The sequence below is a fragment of the Marmota marmota genome, unplaced genomic scaffold (genome assembly GCF_001458135.2).
Source record: "Marmota marmota marmota unplaced genomic scaffold, marMar, whole genome shotgun sequence".
Classification (NCBI taxonomy): Eukaryota; Metazoa; Chordata; class Mammalia; order Rodentia; family Sciuridae; genus Marmota; species Marmota marmota.
The window spans coordinates 7,393,013-7,404,468 of NW_025999880.1; the positions used below are offsets into that span (position 1 = coordinate 7,393,013).

Here is an 11,456-nt window from a genome sequence, read left to right on the forward strand (position 1 = left end):
TGAGCTGGCAGGCAACTCTATATTAAGGAAAATTAAGTTTAAGGCCAAACAATGGCTTCAGCTCAAGACATTTGCTTGGGGATGCTAAATAGAACAAATGAAAATTATTTAATGTAGCCAATATTTTCAGCCACTCTCCCTACAGAATCAAACCCAGACCCTGTGCCTCCCCCCTCTCTAAAATAGTCTTTCCCAATTTTCTTTTTCATCTTATTAATTCCCTTCCCTCTTCTCTCCATTTTCCCTGCCGAGATATAAAAAATGATTCCTGGGTAAAAGTGATTAGTGCTGGCTGGAAGAGAGGTTTCTGAGAAGCCTAATAAATCACTGCTGTCTTCTCACCCTCTGACTTTTGACATTAGGATGCTATCAGGCTTTTTTTTTTTTTTTCTCTTCCCACCTCCCCCACCTTCTTCCCTTCTCCTCCACCGGATTCTGTCTTCCTATTGCTATTTTTCTAGTCTGGTAGGCACAGTGCTGAACTGGAAAGACTTTGCCAAGACCCTTGGCAGGAGTTGGCCTCAGGAATCCTGCCCACCCCAGAGGTGCAGAGAAGATGGGGCCTCTCTAAACAGAAGCTGGAGAGAGGGTGAGCTTGAGGTCTGGCTGGAACACTGGACAGAACAGGTTTCCCTGGCCTATCCACCGCCATCCAAAATTCAGCATTCTCACGCCAGGGTAAGGATTATAATTGCTTAGTGGCATTTGCTGTAGTTCTCCTGGGAAGAGAAGCAAGAGGGAGGAGGAGAAGGTAAAAAAGAAAAAAAAAAAAAAAAGGCCAGCCAGCACACCACCCAGAGTTGGGCAAGCTCCACAGGGCACAGCCACGTGCCTGGAGCACACAGTCCTGCAGGCTGGCAGCCAGGGCTTCCAGGGCTCCCACGAGAGCTGGGGGGGCTGGGCACAGAGACAGTGGCTGTTTCCACACTGGTCGAACAGGAGTTGCTAACCCAGAAGCAAAGTTGCTGGGTTAACATCAGGGAAGTGATTTGTCCTAACCCAGAAGGAAGAGAAAGGTCAGGTCTGCTGGAGAGAATAAGTATTAGGCATGCTGGAAAAAGAAAAAAAAAAAAGAAAAGAAAAGAAAAGAAAGAAAAGCATGCCCTATTTTTGCAGAGGAAAGAGAACTGGATGAACAAATCCCTAGATGGAATGGAGAACAGGGGCTGGGAACCCAGGCATTCTTTCCCCTCCTCCCAGGTGGTTGCCCTCACAGGGGACCCATGCACTGAGCATTTGCGGGACAGACAACATGCCATCCTCTGCCTCGGTTTTATCTTCTTGAATCCTGCTAAAGCCCCATGAGGGAGAACAGACTGTTTATAATCTCTATTCTATTGATGAGCCAACTGCAGTTTAAAGAGGTTAGGAAATTGACACCAAGTTACATGACAAGCCAATGGCAGGTCCAGAATGAAAAACCAAGCCCCAAGGTTCAGAGCCTGCACTCCTACCCATCAAATGGCCTTGCTCTCCATACCTATCCCAAAGCACCCCTTGCCACAGGCGAGAGATTGCCATCCAGGGAATGAGAGCAACACAGCAAAGCCAAGAGAACAGGCAAGCCCATCCTCTGTGGGGCTTGGTGGAGAAGATAAAGAATCCTAAAAAGCAGAAAATAGGCTGCCTAACTCTAGAACAAAGTGGAGTCCCGCCCCTGCATGATCCCCTTGATCCTGATAAAAAAGGAGGCAGTTCCAAGAGACCAGAGGTGCTGTGCATGACAAGGATCAATTATCAGCCACAGCATGCCAATCTGAGGACATGCCTATGCTCGATGGGAAGATAGGGGGCACTTCTGCCCTTCAGGGGAGCTCCATCTCATGATATTTGGAAAAGCAAGAGAGTCCTCTTGCCTCAGCAGGACCTCCTATTATCCCAGACCCATTAGCAGAGCTCCCCCCACCACTACGTAGAGCCCATGAGTAGCACAACCTTTGTCACAAAGGATGGTCAGCATCTGTACTGCAGAGGTACAGCAGGGCTTCCCCAAACCCTTCTCTTATGCCACCCACTTAAGCCCTCTACCCACACACGACCACACAGAAAGGCTTCCACTTGACTCTATACCAAGCCTTCACCATTACCCCGTCTCTGCACTCACAACTGAAAAGAGAACTTTCCTAATTCTTAGTGGACTTGGGGCCTAAAAGCGGTAGGACACCCCCAAGCTATTCAAAGAAAAACCACCAGAGGAAACAGTTTCAAATCTAGCTTTACACAAGCATGGGGTTTAAAAATAACTCTGCCTTTGTCTGCTTTAGATGACTTTCCCTAAAGGGACAGCTGTCCTTAAAGCAATCGCTCAATTCTCAGGACAAACATGTTTTTATTTTCCCTAATACCTAGCACATACCTCCAGAAGCACATCCCCACATACCACCTATGATTCCATCTGAAATGCAAACATTGAAGGCTTCAGGATGATTCCTGTCATCCTTACTGACCTGGCCACATCCAGAATGCTGTATTTCAGATGACTTGAAGACCCTGCAGGTAACTACATCATCCGAGAACCACCACCCTTCCCTTTATTGAGGGGACAGCTCAGAAAACATGGTAGCTGCAACATTGCCAAATCAGATGTTCATGGATCCCTTGAGTATTTCTTCAGATATTTGATTCACTCTTTGATCAGAGAAATATGGTTGGGGTGGACGAAATAGGAAAGGAGGCTGAGGCCCCGAGGAGTCATGGTACATAGTTCAGAGAATTCACAAGAATGCTCACCTTGTCACTCCAAGATACCCATGGGGTGGATTTCGTAATCCATAATTTGTCTGTTTATGGCTTTATTTCCTTTCCATCAGACAGTACTAACGACACAATGCAACTGAGCATAACTCAAAAGATGCTCACTGAGTACACAGCTGAAAACAAATGTTTAGTAAATTGCTCTGCAATTATCTCCTGATTAGCTTGATGACTTCACATTTTATCAACTTGAAGTGTTTAACACCGTTCTTTTTAATACTCTATCTCTTCTTGGCAACCTACTGTCTCCTGACCTTCCCAAAAGTTTTGTCATAAAATATTTTGGAAGGTAGAAAACATCAGGGCCCTTAATTAAGTCTAAGTGTTGCCAAGTTGAAGGTCTAGACCATTGGCTTTCAACTGGGAGTGATGTTATCCCCCAGGGGACATTTGGAAGTGACTAGAGACATCCTTACTTGTCACAGCTGGAGGATAGGAGCTATCGGCATGTGGGGGGTAGAGGCAGGGATGTCACTAAACATCCTGCACTGCACAGGATGATGTCCCAAAGACTTAACCTAAAATGTTAGTAGTACCAAGATTGAGAACTCCTGACTGAGAATGAAATTATACAGTTCCCAGAATGTTCAAGGCTACATCTGTGTTCTTCCCTTCTGAGGACTCATTTTCCTCAAGATTCACTTGGTACTTCTATTCTGGTCATTCCTGTGAGCTACACAGAATAATCAAGAACATTCTCCATTTTCAGACTGGCTTCTGATACACATCCACCAAGCCCACATCCCCTAGAGTTTCATTTTACATTATAATCTTTATAAGGGCCAACATTATATGAACAGTAGAGTGTGGTTTTTATCTGTTTGGCATTTGAAGAAGAGCTTTAACTTTTTCTCTCTTCTGTTAGGACTCTCATTGAGTTTTCAATCCAAAAAAGAAAACTTTTCTTGAAGAGCATTTCCACTATCTCTAAAAAGATATTGAAATAAAGAGCTTATTTCCAGAGACTCAGTGTGTGTACCTTTCTACTATAAAGTGACAAAAGGACACCCACAGGGGCTCAGGAGCTCTTTGCTGTGGATCGCAACTCTGACTGGGACAGCCCAAACTGCTGCAAGTCATTGATTGATATAAACTCCTAACAAGCTCTGGAAAATGACTCAAGTATCAAATTCCAAAACCCTGATTTTTTGACTCTCAATAAGACAGTCCAAAAGCTACTGGGCAAAATCTGATACTTCCCTCCAGAGGAAGGATGTACACTCTACCTAATGACTTTAAGAAGGTATTTCAGAAGATGAGGATTAGAATAAATGGTTAAAGCTGATACAGCTATAACAAGGACGGCAATCCCCCTCCCAATAATGGGACCCCAGTGCAAGTCATCAGACACTTTATGCACCTGACCTTGTAATTCTCACAACAACCCCATCAAATAAAAATTATACCTTTTGACACTAAGGGCAACTGAGTCTCCAAGAGGCCATGCCATTTGCTAAGGTCAAACATGTTTGAAGTAGCAAAGGTCTCACTGCACAGCAGAGTGACTTGAGCTCCAACACGTGTGACCCCTGGGGCTCGGCTTCCTTCTCCCAGCCGTCTTTCCTCTTGGAAGAGTTATGTATTTTGCTGGTTGTCTGTTCCCAGGAAGAAACTGAAGAGAGTGGCACTAGACATTCTATGCAGAAGGGGTCCCAGTTCCCTTAAAGGAGTGTTTGCTCAGGTTCCTGCAGCCTCCAGGGTTGATGGGGGGTTAAGACTTTGTTCCATTCCAGCCAGTGGCCTAGAGTTATCCTTCAAAGTGGGTTTTGGAGAAGGGACAAGAGGGATTTGAAAGGCCAGATATATTTAAAAGGGTGAACTTGAACTTCAATACTAATGTATCAAGGCACAGGTATTCTCTTCCTCCTTCACCTCATTTCCTTCCACTTAAATCTCACTCCGCATGTCACAGAAATGTCTGCATGAGTTGAGGACATGAAGTTCAGTAACAATCTCCTACACAAGTCTCACATTGTCCTGCTTTTTGTCTTCCCCTGCAGGGAAGGCCCTCTGCTTGGTGACCTTCCTGTCAATTAATCAGGCTGAATCCTTGTTCCTGGTTACCTGGGCACATGAAATGATCTTTCTTCCTGTTCCCTTTGTACTATGGGGTGCTAAAGGCATGAATCCAGAGTTGCCTCAATCTGTGTTTAATCTCTGTGCACTTAGCAATGGATTTTAAAGCACTAGCCCTCTTCAGGTGGTATTTTTGTGTAATATTTCAACATCATTTACAGCTGACTTTGCAGCCTTGTGGGCTTTGATACAGATGGACTCTGATGGACAAATGAAAATAAAAACAAAATGTAAGAACAGTTTGGTTCACAGAAATGGCAATGGGCGAGAGAAGGAAGAGGCTAAACCTCAGTTAATATGATACCTGCTTTTAGAGTTGATTCTTCAGTGACAAAACAAGATGAATGAAAAAAAAAAATACCTGACCTACCTCTATTCACATGTCTGCACTTCAGGCAATAGAAGAATAAACAGAGATAAACCAAGCCTTATAAAATATCTACCCAAACCATGCAGCAAAATCCTATTAGCTATGTGTTTGGGAAATGGGGAAAAGAAATAGAAGATAAGATAGATGCTTAAATTATCCCTGCCATTATCTGCAGGAGGGTATAGTTTATTCTGCTATTCCTAGGATCAGTTTCCCATGGGAAACTAGCTAAAATACATATTTCTGGGCCCTTACCCCAGACCTGAAAAAAAAAACCCAAAATTTCCAGGGGTAGGTCTGCAGAGTGCATTCAACTGACTCTCCAGGTGAGTGGCACAGATGCTCACTGCAGTGGAAGAGCCTCTGCTGTGGGTGGAATGTGCTGAAACCTAGGAGTGTCGGGACAGTGGTGCCACCTCCCTCCAACCCCTCCCCTTCACTCTCCTCCCCATTAGAGTGAGAGTCTTCCCAGAGAGTTTACCTGGTCTGATGGGACTCTGCATACAGTTTGGAGATGGGATGCCAGGGTGAATGGGTGCTGAGGCCCGGCTGCTGAGGTCCATGACCGACTGGGCGGCTGAGGAAGCCGGCTGCAGCCCAGGAGGGTGAGGGCTGTGGTCATGCTGGGACGGGCTGGGGGGAATGCCATTTTCTGACAAAAACTCCTCCAGGTCCATGTATTCCAACTGGAAAGTATCTCCGTCGTACGGAAGGGTTTTGTCCCATAAGGTGGGTCCCAAAAATGCTGACTGGGGGACCGTCGGGCTGTTGCTCTCATCATCCAGCTTCTTTTCCTTGTCTTTATCTTTACTAAATGCTGCAGAAGAAGGGAAAATTGGGATTAAAAGAAGAAGAAAGAAACGTCGCTCTGACCACCCTGTCTGTTACAAAAAGCACTCAGGAGCACCAGGGTCTGCTGGCTGCTGTTTTGTGGATTTAGAGTTAAAAGTTCAGGCAGGACATGGATCTCTGCCTGTTTTTTAACATTCTTCCTATTTACTTTGGAAAGAAAGCACTGTCAGTAGGACAGGGCTACAGGCTGATCTGGGATAAAAACAAGAGAACAGTCTTCAGTGATTATTTGAGGAGATAAATTATTGAAATCTATAAAGTGAGAAAATAGCACCTGGGATTACATACAATGGATGTGATTTTTAAGAAAATCACCAAAAACCTGGCTTACTTATCTTTCCGAAATTTATCACAGAAACAATATGAGGTCGCAGAGACTTACAAAGCCAGTGTGTTGGTGCTCTTAATCTTAGTAAAGCAGAGACTCTCCACCCTTTTCTAATACTTTGTATCCAGTACCTACTCTTCTTTGAAAGCCACTGGGCACATAGTATCTACTGCTGCTTTGAAAGCTGCAGGGGCACCATTGGTTTTTGTTGTTTTGTTTTACAAAAGGAGTAAATAAAAAGTGTTTTCTTCTTTCTCTTCCTCAAACACTTAAGTATTATCCAAGTCACAAAAATGATACATCTATGCAAACGTCAAAAGCTGGGCTATTGGAAAAAGTGAGTTATTCTACATACCTCTGATAGAATTGTGCAGCTATTTTGTACATGGAAACACTGCTCGCTAGATTAGGTCCTTAACAGGCGCTCTAGATTTTGCCAATTCTAGTACTCAGGAGTGGGTGGAACTGGGATTAAGGAATTTGCTTCGGGGTTTTTATCTCACAGAAACACAGCCTCCATTCTAGCTCTCTACAGTCTCTTCTGAGAATCTGGTTTAAAACACCCACAGAAGCAAAAGCCTGCAGCCAGACCCTTCCTCCAAAGTGCTATTCCGTAAGGGAAGAGGTAGGGAATGGTCTGCAGACCACAACCAAACACCCCAGCTCTTGCAATGCAACAGGTTGTCCCCTCCCAGAAAAGATGTGAATACTCTGAAGCTATGTGCAGCTCAATAATGTTTCAAGACTTTATGCATGAGCTGCACGATTCGCATTTGTTACTGTGAAATCAAAAGCATGAAACCGCACTGGCCCAATGACAAATCCCTGGGGGCATCAGTGGGGTTCCAGGCCTCCTCTCATCTACGTACCCCTCCTCTAGCGCTACAGCCAAGGTTGTCTAGGGAAGGTTGGGGACTTACCACGAAAGGGCTCAGGCCAGAGGAGGCTCCTGCGCGATTACACGTGAGCCTGCTCCGTTCTCTCCTCCCACCAGGAAAAGTGCACCGGCAAAGTGTCAGCGCTGGAGGCGTGCACGGCTTCCAGCCGAGAGACCACTCCCCCCACCAGCCCCCACCCCGCTGTTTCAATTACCCTTCAGCGGAAGAAAATGTGTCTCCACTCACACCTCCTCGAGTTTTAAATACTAAACAACAACAGAAGCAGTAACACAATTCCAATACTCAGGCTACGCCCTTGAAGACCCTCTCAACTGGAGCCTCCAACCCCTACTAGGCCCCCAATATCTCCTCCCCAACCGTGGAGGCTCTGTCCTCCCGCAGGCGGTTCCACTCTCGTTATTCTAAGCGCCAGTCCTGACCTGTCAAGTTTATCTCCCACCTGCGCTGCACGAGCTGGTCCCCGTGGATGCTGGGCCAGGTCCCCAGCGCTATTGTAAATGTTGGTCAGGAGAGATCACCTCTTTTATTGAGGAGGATGGGAGATGGGTGAGCTCCTTAATTTCCACAAAGCGAGGCTGGAGAGCTGGTGGGTCAGGGAAGTAAGGGGAGAGATGCTTCAGCCGGCCAACCGGGTGCCTGGCCAAGGAGGGGGGACCCCGGGAGCGTCGTCCCTCCCCAGAGCGGGACAGCCCGGATGGAAGAAGCGGCGGCGGCCGCTGCAGCGCTCACCGTCTTCGTGATGAAGGGGGAGCTTCAGCGGGTTCTCCAGCAGAGACCTGAGCACGCCGTAGGGAGGCGGGATAAAGGTGGGGTTCAGGGGGAGCTGTCGGGACATTTTCTCCATCGCGAAGCACTCAGTTTTTTTTTCTTTCAAAAAGAAAGACAATCACCCCCCGAAATATTGCTGAGCTTTTCCTCCGTTCTTTGCCAAAGAACTCGCTTTCAAAGCGGTGGAGAGACACGTGAAGAAAAAAAAATACTTATATCTTTATAAATACATCTGCATAAAAATATTTGTTTAAAAAAATCAAAAACAACTTTGGGGTTCTGCGTGCAGACAGTCCCAGGAGGGCGCGCCAAGTGCCCACGGGCTCCACGGCGACGCGCAGGATGCTCTCACCTGCCTTGAACCCCTCGTCTTGCAAAAATGTTCAAAATTGCAAAATAGAAAGAAAAAATATAGAGAGAGACGGCTGCAGAAGGACAGAAGGCACCAACCCGTCCCTAGCCCCCAGTGCGAGCACCCGCGGCGCCGCGCCGTCCCACCCCACCCCCCTCCCCGCGCCTGCAACCGCTGCTCCCCGCGCTCCGCCGCCCAGCAGCGCCGGGTTCAGCGCATCCGGCAGCCCATGTGCCGCGGCCCTGACAAGAGTGACGTCAGGGCCCGCACCGCGCGCCGATAGGCGTGCAGGGGCGGGGCCCCGAGGGGCACCACCTACCGGCTCCGCCCAGCCGCTCCAGAGTGTTTAGCATCGGCGCGCGCGCTGATTTTCCAAGACTTTGCTGCACTGGCGGGCGGCGTAAAGGAGTTGTTCAGAGAATTCCTGGGTCCCTGACCTGGGCTCAGCATGTATTTTTTTTTTTTTTTTTGTCAGTGTGGAAAGAGAAATTAGGAATTTATATTAGTAGTTTGCAACCTGGAAATAAACTTTGGAGTTAAAAAAAAAACTCCGATACCCAGGCAACACCCAGGATTCATTAAATTAGACCCTCTGGGGTGATATCCAGACATTAATTGTTTTGAAGGCTTCCCAAGTAGTTCTAAGGGGCAGTCAACTTTGGGAAAGACTAGATGGAATTAAAGGTAAAGACTTATAAATATTTCTCCTAGACCCAGCCAAGCTTAGCACCTTCTTTCTTGCTCTGCTCCCATAACCACCCCAAATTACTTCCTTGAAGTCAGAATAGGGTGCAAAAAGTAGAATGGAAAGGAGAGCGACGGAATGAACTGCTGTCAACTGTCTCATGCCGTCCGAGGTATTAAATGAGATATTGGCCTGAAATGGCGTGAGGGACAGAGAGGGACATATGCACTGCGTTCAGATTTTAGGAATGTTTGCAGGACCCAGTACAGCTCTGCTTGGGTCAAGTTACAAGATCTTCACAGTAAATAAAATGATTTTGCTAAATATTTCTTAAGGGTGTCTCGGTGTTCTCAGCTGTAAGGGCAGCAGCAGCGCCTCCCTCCGGGTTTGACCCCAGCGTGAGTTGTCCCCGCCCAAACCTCGCATGCCCCGCCTGGTGTGGTGTGGAATTCCCGCATTGGGACGCGCAGCGCTTTGACCTCCAGCCTCACCGCCTTGGAGAGCCACGGACCTGCAAAAGGGTTCATGTCTCGCTCCCTATATCGCCTAAGAAGAGGATCACTTGATCTGGGGAAGGTTCTGCAAGAATGAATGAGCACAGGTTAAAGAAAACCTGATTTCAGAGAGACATGAAGTCTTTGGGAGCCTAGGCTGATGCATCCTGGGCTAGGGTGAGAGGTCCAGTCTTAGTAGGATTAATTTCCATGCTGTCCAAAGCCAAGAGACCAAAAGGGCCACCAGAGGAGTCCAGCTGAGCGGCAGGTTTCTCATAGAGGGACATATGATCTAGTGACCTTTACCTTTTCTCATTCTCAAATCATGACAAAGGGGTAACATTAACATTCCAAGTGAGAAGCTGTTGCAATGTTTCAGATTCTAGAAACATTAGACTTTTAGTTAACTGCACATGTATTTATTGAACAGCCCTGTGTGACAGTGACTATGCTGGGACTGACTAGATAAAGATGAATGAAATAATTCTAATTCAAAGTTTAGGGTCTAGCATATAAGCAAACCTTATGATATAGACTTAAAATACTAGGTGCAGGTAACATGAGAACATTTTTTTTTTTTTTTTTGATGAAGAATGAGAAGTGTCTGACCTGGGCTTGCTAAGGGTCTTTCGTGAATTTTCCAAATCCTTCCATGGTTATCCCGTTTTTCATGCAAGAAGGGAGTTTTCCACTATCCTTTGGAGAGAAGGAGGGCATCTCCCTAACATCTCCCGATAACTCATAAACTATAATAGCAGAAAGCAACCTCTCAGCCTGGTTAGAAATAGATTACAGGTTCCATGTGCACAAAAGGAGGCACAATCTAGGCTTTCTGTAACAGTCCACTTTCATTGCTCAGCACACTCAAAATGTACCCTCACTCATGGCTCTAGGAGCTTGTCCTTGCCCCACCCCCATGCCATTTCCAGACACAGAGCCCCTTTGCAGCTTAGGGTATCTGTTTTCCCACTACCTGAGAGCCTGGCACTCTGGCCTGGAAATTACATTTATTATTGCAAGTGGATGAACTGTCACTGGGGTCTCTTGGGAATTTGATTGATATAATTCAATTCCTCTGAGCCTGGTCAACTCTGGATATGGACCTTCTTGACTCCCTCTCCCTTCTCTCTAGCTCAGCCTTCTCAAGGGTTTTTGCTACTTATATTTATAACTAGTATAAGCATTGACTAGTTCTCAAATTAACTCCATTCCTTAAGATAAATGAAAGTGGTACATTTTTCCTATTCTGTTTAGATGGCAATTTATAAATTTTAGTTTTCATTAAGCTATGAGTGTGCATCTCACCAGCCCCCTTCCCTGTCTTCCCCACAAGTGCAGAAGGCTGCCCAGGTAAAAAGAAAATAGGCTATAGAAGAAACCAAAAGTTATATTGGATATAAAGATTATACCAAAGGTTATATTATTCCTAATGTTAGATAGGAACATTACTTTGTGCTTTATAAGAGAATGGACTCCCTCGGGCTAATTTTTAAATGGATGTATCTCTACAAATCAGCATGAAACTCAATCTGCTAGACCTATGCCCAGAGATAGCAGCCCCTCACAAATGCTTAGCATGTGGCCATTTACAAAGCCCCTCCACAAGTGTGTGATTAGTCCCAATCATTCCATGAAGAAAGCAATGATTTCTATTGTTATGTGACAGTTCTCTCCAAAACCTAATGGTTAAAACAACAATCCTTTTATTATTTCTCATCCTGGGCTGGGCTCTGCTCTTCTGGGACTCAGACGTGGCTGGCCTCTTTCACGGCATGGCCTTTCCACATGGTCTTCTTCCATGGTCTTTCCATGTGTTTGATTCAGCAGGCTGGACAGAATTCCTTACACAGCATCTCAGGGCTGCCAAGAGCCTGCAAT

The 11,456-nt window shown here is 46.1% G+C and overlaps 1 protein-coding gene across 5 annotated transcripts in view; it reads right to left on the minus strand.

Annotated features, from left to right (window-relative positions):
- Hlf (HLF transcription factor, PAR bZIP family member) overlaps positions 1-8,543 on the minus strand; it is a 51,738-nt gene extending 43,195 nt beyond the window's left edge. Inside the window, exons 1-3 of one of the 5 annotated variants that reach the window (XM_048788639.1) lie at positions 8,009-8,543; positions 7,798-7,862; positions 5,682-6,017 (exon numbers count right to left, since the gene is read on the minus strand). In XM_048788639.1, the coding sequence (XP_048644596.1) occupies positions 5,682-5,877 (196 nt within the window). In that variant the 5' untranslated portion in view covers positions 5,878-6,017; positions 7,798-7,862; positions 8,009-8,543. Of the gene's footprint in view, positions 1-5,681; positions 6,018-7,300; positions 7,452-7,698; positions 7,863-8,008 lie in introns of those variants that run through there. The other 4 variants (XM_048788637.1, XM_015495447.2, XM_015495448.2 and 1 more) reach the window with 4 other exon arrangements.
- Positions 8,544-11,456: the final 2,913 nt, after the last annotated feature.